Genomic DNA, 19,535 nt, shown 5'->3' on the forward strand with positions numbered 1-19,535 from the left:
AAATTAAAAGACAGGGACAGTAGCACTCAGTAGAAACAGCACTGAGTCTTATGACTTCTCAGTTGTCTGCAGCTTTCATTAAAAGACTGCAGGGCTGCACTGAAATGTTTAAAGGAAGGGGTGATCCCATAAGGTTTTCCTTTTTCAAACTATATTTGCAAAGTTAGCGCAATTGGCAAAGTGTTTCTATACAGATACAGTGCAATGTAATTTCTTGATGCTTTTTAATTGTACATAAATGTAAGATTGGGTTACCAGAATGTGTAACTGTTAAAACTGCACAGCCCTTTTGATACACTATACAATGTATAAATATTCAATTTAAATTAAGTGAAATAAAATGTAAATATTTCAGATTTAGCCAGAAATTAAAATAATTATATTGCCTTTGAAAAATGTATTGTATTTATATGTAAATATTTCATATTCATATACGTATATTGTTATATATTATATATTTGTATATTTAATATTTTTATTTTTTTGCAAGTTTGAAAGTTTGCAGTTACAATCTACAAAAGATAAAGTGATCTGGAATTAAAACCACAAATTTTAATGTAACAAAGTACCCTACACTAAAAATACGGTTCTGGCATTTGTAACAAATCAAACTGCTGGAACATCGGTTATAAATTCAGCATGTTAACATTTAATTATGGACACATTTACCTTCATTCAATCGATGCAAGTGCCGTGATAAGCTTTTATTTTGAAAAATGTAGTCGGATTTCTTGTTTTGTTGTGTGACGCGACACGTTTTTGGAACCGGAAGTGGCGTTGTTTCTGCTTTTACACGCGCGAAAACCTAAACAAACTGTTGTAACGAAGCTCGCGTCGTGTTTCTGTTTGTTACAAGTTTTCACCAAGCGAGAAGTGATTGCATCGATTATTTGACGGAAACTCAACGGTAATAAAACTTACATGGCGGTTTTACCGATAAACTTGGAGTGTCGTTGAGTTTTGAGCGACGTAAGCGCGTGATAGCAGAGCTAATGGGAGGGTTAGCTAGCTGTTGAGGTTAGCTGAGTTTTTTTTTGTGTTATGTTTTATCATATATTCGATACTAAACAGGTTCCTCAGTAGCTAAGGCAACCTAATATAAAAACCCTGCAATGAAGTAGTGAGCTTGTGTTAAACTGTTTTATAGATGCTGTTGCATGTTTATTTTGGAGGATGTAAGTTAGTTCATGTTGCTGTTTGATTGTGGATTTTTATTTTGTCACTGGATTTCTGGCAATTCCAGGGTGCTGCACTCCAGCTGATCTAAATTTGGAGCTGAACAAATGATGAAATAGTTGCCTTTTAAGTGCGACAGAGGGTTATATGTAAAGTGGTTAAGTAGCAACTGAGGATGAATAAGTGGGGAGACAGGCTGAAGAAGGTTGAGCAGCTTGCTCAGTCGTTTCAGCTCAATCCTCTAGCCACACGCTACAAACCTCGACTGTGGCCATTGCAGCCTTCCTCCGTCTGGAAACTCTTCCCTCGTCAGAGTATGGCTATCAGCTTCGCTCAGAGCTGCAAAGAGGTAACACAAGACTTTGTTGAGGGTGGATTATTTAGTTAACCTGTACCTCAGATTTGACGTCCTGTTGACGTTTGTGCTTTGTATTCTCTAGTCTGTACATGTTTTTGCCCTTGAAAAAGAAAACGAGCTTGTGGGTCAAAGGATCTACCTGGTTACCAGTTACAGTGAGCTGTGGCACTACTACAGGTAAATATCAGCTCTACATCACAAAATGAGGTACATCTGCTTTTGAGGAAAAAGGCAACAATAATTATGGCCAATTGCTTCTTGATTTCTTTTCAGGACCTACACTCAGTCTTTGATGCACTGCTATGAGGTGATACCAGAAGGTGCTGTTTGTAAGCTTTACTTTGATTTGGAGTTCCACAAACCCTCCAACAAAAGTGCTGATGGGAAAACTATGGTGTCTTCTCTTATCCAGGTAGGATACATATTTGGTTTTCATTAATAATTTATCTTGCTACTGCTCAGACATATTTTAGTGAAAAGTTTGCTCCACCTAGAGATAGATTCAGTTGTTGCAGCTTGTCATCAATTATAATGCCAAAGTTGTAAAACTAACAATAATTCCAATAATTCTTTTCATTGCCATTTAATTATTTTTTTTTATTAATCGTTTAGTTTTTAAAATGTCAGAAAAATACTGCATATGCCTGACCAAGAGCTCAATGTAGCATCTTCACATCTTCAATTAACTATCATATGAAATAGTCTACCCCCCTGCATAGCTTTCACTATGAACATAGTCCGATACTGTACAGTATGTCCAGATGTGATTTTTTTATTTTTTTGTCTTGATTTATTGAGGAAAGGAAAGTAGAAAAATAAGAATTTCTGCACAGGCATATCATTCACTATTACTTTTGATGAGCAGAGGATGATTAGTAGACTGGGGGTACTGACTTTAGAAATAATGTCAGAATGCTAAACAGTGAAACTTACTGTTTTAAGTTGCTTCTGATAGTGAAATCTGTCCTTTGGGAGGAATATCTGAATAGATTTTGTGTACTGTAGCTTATCTTGCTATATCTACTTATATATGGATGCAGTATTATATCCCTGTCTTTTTGTTTGTTGACAGTATGTCTGTGACAAGCTAAAGGAAGTTTATGGGATTGAATGCTCTGCCAAAAATGTCCTCAATCTAGACTCCAGCACAGAAGAGAAGTTCAGTCAACATCTCATTTTCAACCTCCAAAATGCAGCTTTTAAAGACAACATACATGTTGGTATGTTCAACTTTGCAGGACAGGAACAAACACAATTTACTTCATTGTGCCTAGATAATATTCTGTTTTTTGTTCTTGGTTGTTTAATTTTATTTTATTTTTTGTAGGTGGGTTTATACATGCAGTTCTTCAACCAGTCCTGAACACACCCAAAAGTGGAAGCTGGAATCTTGGGATGAATTCAGTGGCAGAAAACAGTAAAACACAGTCAGTTTTTTATGTTTGTGAAAGCATATTCTAATTTCTCCACTATCCTCACTAAGTATAACTTGTAACTCACCAATGTTTGGACAGCAGAGCACATGGTGTTCCTGAGGAGAAGACAGCAATGTCAGAGGATGAGACTGAAAACCCACAGACAAAGAGGCGTAAGCATGAAGACCTCAGCTTCCTCCAGGTGAAAAATAAAGAAGGCCAAGACTGTCTCTTGGTTGATCTTGGTAAGAGAAATCACAAGCTTTTGTACATATTTCTGTCAGCCTGGCTAACATGTGCTTATGGATATATAATCATGGTTATAATTTAAAAAACCAGGTGTGTACAACAAGAACAGAAATTTCCGTCTTTACAAGTCATCAAAAGTGGGAAAGAACGCTGCATTCACTGTGGCAGACGAGAATCATTTTACGGCCAAAGCTGAGAAGGGGATCTCTACAGAAGAAAGCATATTCTTGGCTTCCTTAGTCTGTAATGTGAGGTGAACACCTTAAACTAATTTTCTCTCTGCTGAAAATATTGTCATTCATAAGCTGCCACGCAGAGCTCATGTCTGTCCATTCTCAGTTTCACAGGTCAGAGAATTCTTACGTGGGATCCCCCAGAAACCAAGGACAGCAAAACTTCAAGGTCCAGTCAGGCATCAGCCACAAATCCAGGTAAGACTGAACTGAGATACCATGTATACACACCTATGTATTAGTGTATATAAGCAGCCTACATCTGTTGTAAATACTATACCCAGTTTTGCCCTCATAGTTTTCAATATACATATTTTTGATATATGAAGCCCTCCATTACCTGCAGATTCACTTTCTGGCTGCCTGTCATCCCCTCACCGAGAAGTGGACACCTTCATGTTAACAGTGGTTAAAAAGGACGGCATACAAGGAAGTAAGTTTTTGGCTGATGCAAGATAACTTTTGCAAAAGATCGGTCATTCTTGAAAAAAAGTGACCAGTTCAGTGTTTGGGCAGCACACATTTCTGATGCTTTGCAGTAAAATGCATATCCTTTAAAACAGTGTGTACAGTATATTAGAGCTTGGTTTTATAGCCATATAATATTGATATTATGCTGTGAGTGCTGTACGCTTTAGGTACATCTTAGATGCATCTAGCTAAAACTAATTCAGTTTAATGACACAGTCCTGAATAAAAATTCACCATTATCACTTGTGACGAACTGTTTCAGAGAACTGTTCATTCAGTTGATCATTTTGGAAAATAGTTTGTGAAGCTATGGAACTGTACTGAAATGTGTTTCTAGTATTTTGCCTCTATACAGATAAAAACAGTGTGGGCAAAATAACACTTGTCAGGGTGATGCAGTATACGTCCTCCAAAATAATTAAGTTAAATCAGCAACTTTTTAATAAGAACTGAAAATTATGGTCTTCATGATGTGAACATTTCTGTTAGGACTGTTATATTAGACTGCATTAGTTTTAATTAGGTGGACCTAATAAATAATAAGTTAGTCTGAAATAGTCATTCTATTAACATAAAAGTTTCATAGTATAATTCAAATAGTCATAATATTCTATTAGATTTTTCACCATTCTTTGTCTTAATGTAGTATATTACTGAAGCATTTCTTGTGTTGCAAAGTGTGTACTGAAACCACCCAGCCAACCACTGTCAGTGTACTATGCAGTGCCATATCTCTTATGTTTACCTCAATAGGCATCAGACGATGGAACTACTTTGCCGCAGAACATCTGCTTGTCTACGATATCGCCAAATATCGCTGGTGTGAAAATGTGAAACGGTTTCATAAAAGCAACAACATCATGTACGTAGAGTGTTACATGTTTTGCAGACTGTTTAAATGCACTACATCCTTCTGATTTGATCTAATTCTCTTCTGCAGGATTGTCGTGGATCTCAAAGAGGAAGTGTGGTACCAGAAGTGTCACGATCCTGACTGCAGGAACTTCAGGTCCTCAAGTAGGTTATGGCCATTAGAACTGAAAGCCACACAGGCAAGGGCACAAAATAAACTGCAAAATTGTGGTAATACAACCTATTTGAGATTAAGATTTTTTTTTTTCTGTTAAAGGTTACCCACTGCCACAGGAGATCTGTATCAGCTACATCATGATGCTGGTTAGTTTGCTTTGTTTTAACTAGCATTGTACTAAGTGAATATATACCAGGAAATCCTGCCTGCCCTCTGTGAAATGTCAAAGACGTGCAGTTTTTCATAAGATGTGTCATGTCTTGTGCGTCTGACAGGATGAAGAGGACCAGGCTTACTTAATGGATGAAGATGGCAACATTGAACACAGCCAGGCATCAAGCCAGACCCCAGAGGAGGAATCTGCTGAAATCTGGGGGGATGCACAGGATGACCAGGACTATTTAAAGAGCCTGGAGGACTTTGAACAAAACAGTGGGGAGATCTCAGATCAGCTTCTTCTTAAGTGCATGGCAGAGTTTGATTCACAGTAAAAGGTGAGGTTTGTTATTTTTCAATAGCTGTATAGCATCTACCACACTTGGATCACTTTAAGTTTTTTAACAACCACCCTAAAATGTAGTACTGCAATGCTATCAAAACATTTAGGGATCCATAAAAATGTTTGCCAGTATAAAAGACAAAAACTAAATTTGTGGAGAAAGCATTTATTTGGTACAACTGACAGAGATACTGTACTTGAGGCTCGTGCACAGAAGTGTCCTTTGCCCTTTTCATAAGTTGTTAAAAAATGAATATGCCTAAAAGACTTCTTGTCATCATTGTGCATAACAATCATTGTTCAGCAAAAAAAAAAATCAATCAACAACAATCTTGTGTTAAACTGCTGAGATGTTATTCTATTTGACAAAAGGCTGTTTGTTTTGTTTTTTAATTGATCATGCATTAACTTAAAAATGTTGATAATAACCTGGAATTCATATTTTGAAAAAAATATTTTAAAATTTTAAGAAGTGCTGGCAGTTCAACTATGTTGCTTTATCGTGCTCCTTGAAATTTGAAATGGACATGTAAAAGGAGCAGCATGTACAGTATGTAACAAGTATTTTCCATGCAGTGTTTTAAAGAAAACAGCCCAAATAATCACAAAATTTCAGTTAAGCAACATGATTCCCTATAGGCTTCTAGCTCAAATTGTGCACTAAAACTGGTTCATCAGTCTGTTAAGTCTACAGCACTGAAAAACATGGGAATGCAGGGATTTACATTTGCAGAGCCTCAGGCACAATACTCTACATACAAGTATAGTTTTTCAGCAGATACACTATTTACAGGTGTAATGATAACATTAAATACCGACTTAAATAGATAACCAAAACAGTCTGGTATATAAATTGTCAATATTTGTCACTTTTAAAAAGCATTTTTATAGTTTTTTTTTTTTTTTTTTCTTCATCTCCCAGGAATTAAAGGCCAGTCGTTTACTGTATCAACAGTGTTTTCAACACTCCATCGTTAGACACTAAAGCCAACAATGAATCACCTCTGCTCATGGCTAATGTCTCAGTCTTCAGCCTGGACATGCTCGTTGGCCTGTTTCGTAGACCCCTGTTGCTGTTGAAGTTAATTCATTAGGAAACACATGAGGCGTTTATTTATTAAAATTGTTGTCCCAATGGCTCAGATGGACTTATCAGTTTTTACAGCTGTCAAAATATGTACCAGTTCTCCATGTGAGTCTCGCTTTGTTGATAGTTGGGTACTCTCTCAAGATGTTGCTCCATTAGTTGTACATTTTCAAAGACTAGTGGACTGTCAACAAAGTGGAGAGCTTGAGGATACTTCATCCTGTAAAAACAGATGGCCTATAGGAGCCTTTGGGAAAACATTTTGGACAAATAACGAAACACGTATTCATGGGTATTTAACGGTTTCTGAACAACAGAGGCCTATAAAACAGGCAAGCTAATCCAGATTGAAAAGTGACAGACATTAACCATGAATAGAGTCAACTGGTTATTAATTTAGAAAAATACTGCTTTTATCCTTTAAACCCCTATTCTTGTGTATATTGTGGAGTAATTAGCCAGTGTTAGCAGGAGCATTTTATCTGTACATTTACTATTTGAAGCAGAGCCAAATGATACTTCAGAGTATCTTAGTATCCAGCCCCAAACTGCAAAGACTATCACTGGCAGAAATATAAAAGTTTTTGGTTTTGGCTGTGTACTTTAAATGATTGTCACCTTTCTTTTTCGCAGCTCACATTTTAATTTTGGCATAAAGTTCATCAATCTGCTCTCTGAAGTGTTTCTGAAGTTCAGCCCTCTTGGCCTTCAGAGTGGGCGTCAGCAGGCCGTTCTGGACAGAAAACATCTCAGGGTATAATGCAATATCTCTGACCTGCCGAGGAAAAAAGGAATGACAAAAAGTAAACAACTATTTTAGGGTATATGGTATTTTATTTATTATGAGCTATAAAGTGGCCAAACAAATTTTTTTTTAATGGTGATATTTTTGAAATTGCTTCCTTAACAAACCTAAAAAAATGTTATTTTACTATTAAAATGTACAAAGAAGAGCAGCACTTTCATAGGCTGGACCTATAACACTTGCAAAGCTGCAATTTTTTTAGGATTATCAATTTAGTCTTTAAAATTTATTCAGTGAATTCAATTAACTAGTCATTTCAACTCTGATGTGAAGATGAGCAACAAAGAATTGTATTTTTAAGTTAAACTTAGCAGCAGTCACCTGTTCAAAAGATTTGAGTCCTGCTTCTTTGCCCAACCTCAGAATGTCCTCCAGTATGGCTTTCTTCACATCCTAAAGACAGTTAGGAAAATGTTAGGTATGTGGAGAAAAAGTGCTGTGTGTTTGCACTGCTGATGGAAATAAATCTTACCTTGTTATTGCACAGTTCAGAGTAGGATCCGTCAATCCCTTTTCTCTTGCTCCAAAATGGCAAAAGGTCAGGATCAGGTACCACTATCCCCACGAGGCATGCCTTAAAAACACAGCATAAATAATTTTATGATCAATGCCAAAAGTGCTAGAAATGGATAAAAATTTGGAGTTTAACAAGTTTGACTAAAATAAAATACTGACCTGTAGGCTATCACCGTGAACAAATATCTGGGCCACTGGATCACTGCGATTATAGATGGTTTCTATTTTTTCCGGGGCGATGTATTCTCCTTGTGCCAGCTTGAAAATGTGCTTTTTTCTGTCAATAAGCTTCAGAGTGCCATTCTAAAAAAGGCAGAAACATATAACCAAAAGAGAACTTTAACTTGACATGAAGTTGCAACTAATGTTGTGTTAGTAGACCTAATGTATTTAGATTGTTCCTGAAAACTACATTTACACCATCTACCCACAACAGAGAAAACCAGGGCTTTCCAGCCTGTTTGCTTACAGGAAGCCATTTCCCAATGTCTCCTGTGTGCAGCCATCCATCCTTGTCGATTGCCTCAGCTGTTCTCTCAGGATCTTTGAGGTATCCCTGGAATACATTTGGTCCTTTGACACACACCTAGAGCAAGAGATATTTAAGATATATAAGATAATATTTTCATATTATTTGTTGTTAAATTTCTGTAAATGAGTTTTGTGTTTTTATGATTGATCCTGTCCTTTATTTTCCTAAACATTGCTGCTTTGCTCAATTCTTATTGTAGTTGCTAAAAGATATTTACTCTTTTATCTGGTGTTTATTGTAATAAAAAAATGGAAATAATGCTACAAACCCAAGTCTCCAATGTATTCCTGATGTTGCACTTGGTTGGACACGATGTGTGAATTAAAAGTTTAAGAGGAGTTTAAACCCTGTATACTTTTTTTACCATAGGTGTTACAGACATGCAATTGTTTCATAACATTGCAGTTGTGATCACTGAATGAAGTAATATGCCTCTATTGCTCTATAACAATAACTGCTCTATAATGTTCATATCAAAATAATCTGCATTACCCTCCAAGTCTGAAACTGAAATACTACAAATACCATATGTGTGTATGTATATGTATATATATATATTTTCCTCAACTACACTATATTTGATACTGAAGTACAGTTATTACCTCTCCCTCTCCGTTGACTGCAAGGTAATTCATTTCTGCCACATCTATCAGTTTGACAACATTGCATGGCAGAGGAGGCCCTACATGACCTGCAGACAGAACAGTTACAATTCAGTTTCATGATTCAAATAAATGACTGCATAGATTACACACACACATAGGCTACAATATTGCAGAATAGACAACAGCACCAGTAAAATATATGATGAAAAATGTGACGTGACGTAACATGGTACGTGACATGTTAGTTGATCTCTCAGTTTATGGTAGCTTGCAGCCTAATGTAATGTGAACTTGCATAAGACCTTTTTAATTGGTAAATGCTATGCAAAAATAATTAACTGAATTGTACAAATTATAAATTACAAAATTACATTTTTGTTATTGCTGATGTTGCAGCAGGAGGTTAAAGACCCCCCCCCGGCAGTTCTAGTGTTAAAAGGACATCTTTAGTTTTACCTGCTGTCCAGTCTCCAGGCATTGACATTGTACATCCAGCTGTACATTCAGTTTGACCGTAGCCTTCATAAAACTAGAAAAGCAGTGGATGTTGTTAGTTACTTTCATTCACAGTTACTGATTTAAAAACTGCCAAACACTCAGTGAGATGGGTTTGTGGATGTGGCTCACCTGACAGCCCAGGGCAGCCCGTAGAAACGTTAGGATGGTCGGGGACACTGGTGCTGCTCCGGTAATCATGAGTCTCACCCGACCACCCAGACTCACCTGCAAAAGTGGAACATACACTAAGACTGACATATCATTAATCTTTATTTATTATGCATCATAAAACCTGCAGCAACACAAATATTTAAATTACATTAAGGAATATGTCACATTGTTAAGCATGTATATTTAACCTTAAAAGAAAGTAAGAAAAATATTACGGAAAAATATGTACACAAACAATCTATTGAATAGTTATAGGAATATGTCAGATATAGCAATATTCCATATTTCCCCTGATATATTTTTCCGAAGCCATTTAATATTGAAAACATGAATAAAAACTGCTCAACATGTCATGTTTACCTGTACTTTTCTGAAGATGAGCTTGTCCCACATACTGTCTTTTCTCATCACACCACTTTTCATCTCTGCCTCCTTCCTCCTGAAAGCAAAATCAAGCAGCCATCTCTTCAGAGGCGTGTTGGCCTGACCAAATACCTGTAGAGAATCATGTTTTAAATTAAACATGAAAAAGGATAGTGAATAAAAAAAGAAACAAAATTATTAGCACAATGAACATTTCTGATGATTTTCAAAAACAGAAATAATGTTTGTAGACTTTTAACATGACTAACAAAAACTGTCTGACCTTATCAAACATGCGGTTGAGAAGACGTGGGACCACAGGGAAGACTGTTGGCTGCAGTGTTTTCAAATCATCCATCAAAAGTCGTATATCCCCTTGGAAGTAGCCAATTCGAGCCCCTTGGCTGAGGATGACACCCTGAAGAGAGAGAGCAGTTTATTTCTACTCATGCAGGTTAAAGCAGTGTGACATGTTGGCCACAAGGGGGCATTGTTGTCACACATTGTTATTTAAACCACTCTGACATTCAGAAACTACAATCTGCTGTGTTTCTGTGAAAGTCAAAATGCTTCTGGGACCTGAAGTCCAGCAACAGGCAACATGTCTGCTGCATTTTTCCTCCCATGAATTCATACTTTTTTTTTTTTTTTTTTACACAGGTTCTGACACCTGTATTGACAGGATGCACAACACTCACACTTTATTACATACTTTATGTTCAATTCCAGAGATTTTTTTATATTTTAAAAAATCTAAGACAAAGAATATGAAGAACAGCATAAAAGAAATCACAGCCACATACCAGGAAATGTGACGTAATTTTTCTCATTCTCAAATAAAATATAGTAATTACAGTCATTACATTACATCACAGAATACAGCAGCTTTAAAATTGTGACTCAAAAAGCCACAAGTGAGTTAGCACTATTTGTTACCATGAAAACAATTGAATGAGTCTTTGATGTCTACCCATGATTTGATTAAGCAACAAACATGACAGTAAACAAGTCCAAAACATACCTGTACAACCCTCTCAAACATGTGAGCTAGGGGGAGATAGGATATATGAATATCGTGGAGGTTCAGCATGCAGTGTATCTGTGGAGGACACACAAAAAAACACATGCAAGTCAAGCTTGGCATACTGTACCTCCACCACCCTCTCAAACATATGAGCCAAAGGGAGGAACGAGATGACTACATCTTTAGAGTTGGGCCGCAGTGAGCCCTGGGCACCATACAGTGGGAGGAGAACAGAGGAACAGAGGCAGGAAGGACAGGAAAATATCAGAGTCAAAGAGGGTCAACCTGAGTGAGACAGGGATTTTAGGTTTTAAGCAAGGGGCATCAAACCAGATCACATAAGGGTTTTGCTTTCACAAGTTGATGAGGCACAATTTAGGTTGCGGGGTCAAAAGGAGGATTGTATGCATGTTTTTCTAGCAAATTAAAATACATTTTATTTTATTTTTATTTTTTTACATTTATTATTTTTCAGTGTACATATTTTTTTGCTTTCCATAAAAATAGTAGGTGGAATGTCAGTTAGCACTGTCACCTCACATCAAGAAGGTTCTGGGTTCGAGTCCCATTCAACACTGGGGCCTTTCTGAAGTTTGCATGTTCTCCCCTGTGTCTGCCTGGCTTTTCTCCGGTTAACTCAAGCTTCCTCCCACAGTCCAAAGACATGCAGTTTGGGGCTTGGCTAACTGGTGACTCTCAATTTGTGTGGATGTGTTTGTTTGTCTGTCTCTGTGTGTCAGCCCTGTGATAGACTGGTCATCTGTCCAGGGTGGACCCCACCTCTCACCCAGTGTCAGCTGGGATTGGCTCCAGGTCGGCACGACCCTGGGTGTTCCAGGATAAGCGGTAGATGATTGATAGATGGATGGATAATAAAGGCCCACAAATAAAAAAGGCGCTCTGTAAGTTGCTGCATCATCACTGCACTACATAATATCAAATTATTTTCTGATCATTTAGGATAAAACAGTATGTACCCTATGTCTAGAGGTTGGTGGTTATGTGTTGCCTAAAAGGTGACTCAGATTTGTATGAACAGTGTTAAACAAGCATCCATCTTGAAACAAAACAACTCAGAGCAGATATAGATGATTACCTCTGTTACTTGGATGAAAGCTGCAGTGTTGGAGATTATATTTCCATGTGTGATCACTGCCCCTTTTGGGAATCCTAAAAAGCGATTAAAGGTCAGGATTATGCAATAATAAAATAACATCTTTAAAATGTTAAAAGTAAAAAAAAAAAAAACAGGTTTTATAATTACCTGTGGTTCCAGATGTAAAGCAGATGAGTGCGAGGTCCTCTGGTTTAGGGGGCTGTAAGCAAAGCACAAATCTACGCTAATGCACATGACGTCTGAAGTGTGCATGGTGCTACATCTTTGTGAAGTGCAAAACACAATTTCCCTTTCAGACAATGTCCTGATAATTAATGTAATCAACAGGTAAAGTGTGCTCTTCTTACCACTGGTTTCTGGTGGTGAGCTTTACCTATGGCCTGGAAAGAATACAAAATGTAGAGTTAGAAATAATGTGTATACATGAAGCAACAATTATTTACCCCCATCCATTTTAGTTTAGGCAAAGAGAGGCTCTGCCAGTTTCCCAAAACATCTCTTGATGGTTACAGATATGCAAATACAGATAAAATTTATATAAATATAATACAGTTGAGAAACCTTCTTGAGTATATAATCTAAAACAACAAAACAAACAAAAAACAAAGACTTGTTCGTTAGTCTAACCTCAAACTCCGTCAAACTCAGGATCTCTATGCCACACTCCTTTGCTCGGGTCACCAGCTCGCTGTCAAATGCTTCCATGAGCACGATTGTCTTCACTGTTCGCCCTTTCCCACTGACACAGTCCAGAATCATCCGGGCCTTGTCAGGTACATCGCAGATCACTGTTGAGATGGTAGCTGAAAAACAGATGGCACCAAATTAAGCTCTTAGTTTCTATCAGTATCAGCATCCTTGATCTAAAGCACCATGATTGCCCCGCAGGTGGTGTGCTGTTAGCGTGTAAAGGTACCCTTTTGTGTACCTTTGTCAATAATGTAGGTGATGGCCTCTGTGCCGAGTGTGTCGTACAGTGGGACTGCCACCAAGGAGTATGTGTAGCAGGCCAGCTCTGAAACAGTCCACTTTGAGACAAGAAAATAGGTAAACATTAATAAAAATAAAATACTATAAAAATGCCCTAGCAACATCTGCAAGTGATACATTTTCATATCATACAAACCACTATCAAAAGGTGGCTACTTTTAGTCTAATGATATAGTGATAATGCGCCTACTGCAAAACTAAAAAGATCTTCAGACATTATTCATATCATTGCTTTAATCAAGTCCGTATTTCCTGCTTTTGTTGTGTTTGCATTGGTTCCCGGGCAGGTATGTATTTGTTTTACCTCTGGTCTGTTCTGAGAAAAAATGCCAATGAACTTGTCTCCTGTGTAAGAGTGTCCTCTGTGAAGAAAAGCAGAACCCACATACTCTGCTCTGTCTGCCACCTGTGCAAAACAAAAAAAAAAAGTAGTTGAGCATTGTGAGAAAAGAAATATGCTAGATTTATTTGTGTGTGTTGCTTACCTCTTTGTAAGACTGCCACTCATATGGCTGGTTTGGCTTCCTTGATCCTAGACAAGGTCCGTTATCTGTGAGAGCAGATAAAGCTCACATTTATCGTAACTGACTGGAAGAATCGTGCATCAGTGTCTTCAGGGAATCCCATATCTAACTGACACACAGCACTCACTTGACACTCTGAGCCCTCGTTGGAACACCTCGTACATTGTGCGTGCATCGCTGTAGTAGTACTCCAAGAGTTTGTCGCCATCGTTCAGTACTGATCTTCTTGCGCGTTGTCCCCCCTGTGAGGAGAATTTGACAGTTTTCTTATTGTAAACACAAGTAAGAACCTGCATAAAACTGATTTATTTTGTGTTATGTCTACACTCAGGAAGATGTGTTGTACTGATACTCTGACAACCATGCAAACATGCATCCTATACAGTTCATGATGAAACAGCTGCAGGTCAGCACAGAGACACTTAGTAGTTATTAATTTGGTGTCTTTTCTAGATTTATTTGTTTCAGCACAGGTACTGTGACCTCTGTGTATCAGAGAGCAATACTGAAATCAAAGCTGTTTATTTTCCCCTTCAGTTGATATTGTGTCGATTCCTGTTATGGCACACACCAGTTTTAAGTCGGTTGGTTCATTCACAAACATCTGCCATTATACTGTATATCATGGCTCTTTTGGACTAACAACTTTTCTGGAAAGTCAAGGGCCAATTGTCAAGGTATTCAAAAAAAAAAAGTCTACTTGAGGATAAACACCAACCAGAGGGATTTAATTTTTATTTATTTATTTATTTATTTTTACAACCCAGTAACTGAATTTGGCAACTCAAACATTTCAAATTAAGCTTTGGTTAATCATTTATCATCCATATCTAAAATCGTTAAAGCATGTAATGCCTTCTAGAGGTGCCTTGTTAGAATGTTGTAGAGGAATGATAATAAACAGATATTGTTTTAGGTGCCCTAGGGAGTGAGGATGTCAAAGCAATGTAATCTGAAAAACTGCACCAACATCACCTGTGATTAAGCTCCTGCAAAGGATCCCGTTAGCATTCCTCCTGAATGAGATCTGATGTCTAGTTTTTCTTTTGCGTTCCAGTACATGAATCATGCTTCAGTAATTTCTCTAGCACACAGCATTACAACCCAGTGCATAAGCAGATGTCTTTTGTGTGTGTGTGCGTTTTAGGATTTCCAATGATTTAGGACATCTGTTATGACTATAGTTAAGAAAATTAGAAGAGAGATGACCTACTGGTATTTCCACCGACTGCAGACCGAGGTCACATGGCGGTTTGAGGGCTTTCGGTCGGGTGGCAAACCAGTAGGTGGTGATGGCAGCGAAGGCACCCATACCCATGAGCGCATTGGTGGGTAAGCCACGCATGTACTGCCGAACGTCATCCAGCTCGGGAATCCGCAGCTGTCTGAGGACTTCCTGAGCCTGCATGGCTGTTCTGCACTGACCCTGAAGGGAAAACCAGAGCAGAACATTCAATGTGGAAACTTTTAATGTTAATTTCTTCTCCATACATGTCTCTGCTCCAGATAAGCTCATATATATGATTACTAGCTGTTTGATGAAGCAATAATCAAAACTTTTTTCTGTAATGTATAAAAGCCTCTTTTGTGTTCTGTTCCTAATGTGTCCAATAACCTCCCAGGAAAAGGTTTTCTTTGTGAGGGGATGTTTCTGTTTAATGCTTTTCCCTCAGTGTTCCTCCAGGATGTGGTAATACAACAGGACACATTATTTTGTCTTTTCATCATTGTTTTTTGTTTGTTTTTGTTTTGTTCTAAGACCATTATAATAATTCAAGAGCCCACACGATCTCATTAACAACAACAGTGGTCTCATTCAGAGTTGGAGGCCATTTATATATTTACATGCATTATTTTCTTTCCTAATATTAACTCATTTTAAACTTTTATTTTACAATACAATTTTTGTCTTTAATGCTAGTGTGACAGTGAAGGTGTAGATAACAAAAAAATGCATCTTGAACACAACATTAGAGCAGATGGATTATTTTTATATTTTGGATGTCTGATTGGATAAAACAGGACATTTCATAACATTACCTTGGGATAGTGTTTTCTGATACTTTTATACACAAATGGTTAAATTAATTAACCAACAAAATAGTCAGCAGATTAACTAAATATGAAAATAATTGCCGATTGCAGCCCAACTTTCAACAAAATTACAAATTATGTCTGAAGCACTGGAGCATCCCAGTTTACTGCTCTAAACTGTTAAAATATTTATGGATGGAAATCAGCAGCTACCACAGCTACGAATATTCCCAGTAAACTCCAGATGCCAAAAGGTGTTCCAAAGTCAAAACATTTTGTAGTATTGTTTCTCAGCTTTCTTGTACTCCTTTTCTAATGCAGCACCGACATGAACATCCAACTCTGACACACTGACGTAGTAACACCACAATCAAAATAAAGCCAGTAGAGCCACAGTGAATCATTCAGGGCATGACAATGCAGCAGCTGCAGTGTTCAGCTCTGTGATGGTCCACCACTTCTTATTTAATGTATACACTACACCATGTCATACTGATTCACTGCTCAGCTATTCTTGTTTTTGTAGTCATTCAAATGTGGTATTTAAACTCAACCTTATATGTATAACAATGATCAATAAAGTGAATGATTCAGATGATCAGACATCTGAATCCTTATATAAGATCGTTTCTTCGCCTTACATAGATTTTACAGATCTGATTTATTATAGATTTCTTGATAGGTTTCTGGTCAGACAGAAGATGTCCTCTCCTATTCAGCAGCTTTGCACTTGGAAACAAAAATGCAGGAAGGAAATAAGACTCCACACATTTCACACAACACAAGCTACACAGAGACATATGTGTACAGCCTCAGACATTGCACAAACCAAACCAACAACTGTGTCTGAAGGGAAGTGAGGATTTCCGGTTGTAATGTTTAAGAAATTTGCTTATTATGCTGAAACCCTTATCTTCAAATACATGGCTCTGGATATATGGCTCTGTTCTAGTACAGTCAAAGGATGGCCTAAATCAAATGGAAATTAGATGAGCCTTTCTTTCCTGTTTGCATTTGTTATGTTGTTTGACCGGCTCTATGTCCATCACATTCAACACAATGACCTCTAGACTGGAAGGTAACAGCTGTGTAGGTAAATGAACAAGTGCACCACCACCACCACCACCATCATGGAGGTAACAATTGACTTCTCACCTACTTCTATTATTAACAGTGGACCCGTGACATAGGGTAGTGGTGCCAACTGGGTTTTAGCATTATACAAATGCTGTCAAACAGGTTGATTATATTTCACTAAACTTCAAATTACAACAGGAATGCAGCAAACTGCAGTTAAAATGAAATGATAAAATATCATCCTGTTTTTATACTAAAACTATCCATTCAAAAGTATGAGCAACATGGTTGGTTCTTTTTGTTTTACATGGAAAAATATATAATATAATACAAAATATATAGAGAAATCAAAAACATCTCAAAAAATCCCCCTATAAGTCTTGCATGTGACTGACGAGACCACTCTAAAGTCAGCTCCAGAAAAGTCTTTAACGCAACAAAATGGATTAAAGAACAAGTCCAGCGCTGATAAGATAAAATAAATCTGTATACTCACTGTGTATATAAAGAAAGGTAGAGACTGTGTCCAAAGGGGGAGAGGTATGGTTTATCTGAAAGGCCCTGTGCTGTAGCAGTTGCTATTAGAAGGACTCACACTGACCTCTAATAGACCTCTGAGGTTTTCACAACTATGAATAGCAGAAACACGCCCCTTTCATACTGAAAACACAGATGCAAGAAACACCGGTAGCCAGTCACTGCAGCGCAATTACGTGAGAGATTGATTTAAACACACAGAAGTCCCCCCCCCCTTCAAACATGACTACTGTCATATTCGTTCATCCTTTTGAAAACACCATCACAAGAGCAGATCATCTTTTTAAGTTAGTTCATATTCGGCACATTGTTTAACAGTAGCCTAACGGTGCCTACGAAGTGATTCAGGAATTTTTATTCATATAATGTTTATGCTAGAGTCAATGATCAACACCTTGTCGTACATCATCTGGACACTGTGTGCCATTGTTGTGTTGCTGAGTGACGCAAGTCACAAAGATTTACATAGCAATTACAAGAAAGTCTATGTGTTCCACGTTAGACACGTTGACAAATCCACCTGTTTTTATACTGATATACCACAGAATGTCTCAGCGCTAATATTTACTTCACTGCTATAAATACAATGTATGAGCGCAGAGTCTGAGCTGGATAGCAGATTTTAACTTAATTGGCTACAGTTTAGTCAATCTATAACCTCTTTCTATATATTTCAGCTGATAAAACAAGTGATAACTGGGAGAAACACATACTGCACATGCATTTACACATTTTCTATTGACGTTGAGAGCAAAAAGTGACAAGGCTGAGAGTGAACCAAGTATAACCAGCTGTGAATGTAGCAGAACAAACGCACAGGGGTCAATGTAACACAAATACTGTAGTGGGTGGTATTCAAAATCTAAATCTATTCCAAATCTTTTAAAAGTATATGTAATTTTATGTGATGACAAATTTATCAGAATTTGTGAAATGATTAATTAATCAACAGAAACATGACCAGTATAAAGTTAATAACTGGTTACTTATAGATTCTGAAATATCAGGTTATGTTTTACTCCTTTATATCATTCTGAATTAAATATTTTCCTGTTGCTTATAAACATTTTGGGCTCTAAAACATACATATCAGGCACATCTTTTTTACATTTCACAGTGCTTCCACAGAGGAAACTAGTGACAGACTCAGTGAATGAAAATAGGTTAATTGTAGCATAATAAGCATATGTATCTTTCTGTCACAAGTAAGCACATACCACTGGTGTCATGCTTGGCCGAGAGCTGTTTGAAGCAAAAGGTACTCCAACAACCCCACCCCTCCCTCCACCACCTCTACTTTCCATACTTGGCCTGGAAGGATGACAAGCCAATGGCGAAGCTAGCTCGCCGGTCACCCCACACCTCAGCGCACACACAAGACACTGGAAAAAAAAAAGAGGCAGGGAGGACAGCTGGGTTATAACAGAACATCAAGACTACTTGGAAGCAAACTACAGCTGTAGTTTTGAAAAAAAAAAAAAAAAAAAGAGTCAAACCAAACCACAGCAACCTAGGAAGTTACAAATGGCAGGCACGCATGCGCACAGGCACACGGCTGGTCAGTCACACTTGAGTTCCTCTAAAATCTTCATGTTCCTCATTGCAGCGATGGTGCACTCAGAAGAGGAGCCAAAAGTTGTGCAACACTTGAGCTGATAGTTGAGCATCAGATCAAATAAGCTCATTGTTAGAGCCTCATCGCAGGAGGATTGTCACATGAAGCCTTCAGACACACAAAACACAATCCCATATTGACGTGACGGACATTTGCAAATCTCACACACAGCTTTCTCTTGGCTGCTTATGGATCTGTGTAATAATGCAGAGCTGATTAACTGTCGTCTGAAAGTCAATATTTAAAGAGTGGAAAGTGGCTTCTTTTGCCACATCTTTAAAACCAAAAAAGTAAAACTATATGAAACACTACAGTCCCCTCTGAAATAAGTGACTATCAGTGTTTATTTTTTGTCATATATCACAGCAAATGGAATATCTTATGATTTTAACTGTCAGGGGCCAGTCACACAAATGGATTCAAAAAGCTGGGACAATGACAGATGACTTTTTAATGTTTCCAAGTAGCTTGTTTGAAATGACATTTTTGTAGTCCAATGTTATTGCTGCATGTCTCAAACAACAAATGTCTCATCCAGTTAATATGTGTAAGACAACACTGAAAAAGGAAAACTATACATAAAAACAAGATAGTCTTTTCTTATGGAAA

At 37.5% G+C, this 19,535-nt stretch overlaps 2 protein-coding genes across 3 annotated transcripts; one reads left to right on the top strand and one right to left on the bottom strand.

Moving 5' to 3' along the window:
- The first annotated feature begins 765 nt into the window (after positions 1-765).
- On the top strand, positions 766-7,292 carry primpol (primase and polymerase (DNA-directed)). Its single transcript, XM_026303173.1, has 15 exons — positions 766-907; positions 1,244-1,525; positions 1,617-1,711; positions 1,808-1,946; positions 2,607-2,754; positions 2,862-2,961; positions 3,049-3,194; positions 3,289-3,451; positions 3,538-3,629; positions 3,778-3,864; positions 4,656-4,764; positions 4,843-4,919; positions 5,032-5,078; positions 5,208-5,426; positions 7,152-7,292. Exons 2-14 carry the CDS (start codon positions 1,352-1,354, stop codon positions 5,421-5,423), a joined length of 1,593 nt encoding a protein of 530 aa, XP_026158958.1. The 5' UTR covers positions 766-907; positions 1,244-1,351; the 3' UTR covers positions 5,424-5,426; positions 7,152-7,292.
- On the bottom strand, positions 5,582-18,610 carry acsl1a (acyl-CoA synthetase long chain family member 1a). Of its 2 annotated transcripts, none has more exons than XM_026303172.1 (21): positions 18,529-18,610; positions 14,877-15,089; positions 13,791-13,905; positions 13,625-13,689; positions 13,444-13,545; positions 13,078-13,177; positions 12,777-12,952; positions 12,497-12,529; positions 12,297-12,348; positions 12,129-12,202; positions 11,160-11,237; positions 10,292-10,426; positions 10,006-10,140; positions 9,604-9,699; positions 9,433-9,505; positions 8,974-9,062; positions 8,309-8,425; positions 7,999-8,142; positions 7,796-7,897; positions 7,645-7,716; positions 5,582-7,293 (listed from the first exon to the last, which is right to left on the bottom strand). In XM_026303172.1, exons 1-21 carry the CDS (start codon positions 18,538-18,540, stop codon positions 7,153-7,155), a joined length of 2,124 nt encoding a protein of 707 aa, XP_026158957.1. In that variant the 5' UTR covers positions 18,541-18,610; the 3' UTR covers positions 5,582-7,152. The 2 variants fall into 2 exon arrangements, with proteins under 2 accessions (XP_026158957.1, XP_026158956.1); XM_026303171.1 differs by lacking the exon at positions 11,160-11,237 and adding an exon at positions 11,030-11,107 and having other exon boundaries at positions 7,153-7,293; positions 18,529-18,609.
- Between the last annotated feature and the right edge of the window lie 925 nt (positions 18,611-19,535).

Source organism: Mastacembelus armatus, chromosome 1 (genome assembly GCF_900324485.2).
Source record: "Mastacembelus armatus chromosome 1, fMasArm1.2, whole genome shotgun sequence".
Classification (NCBI taxonomy): Eukaryota; Metazoa; Chordata; class Actinopteri; order Synbranchiformes; family Mastacembelidae; genus Mastacembelus; species Mastacembelus armatus.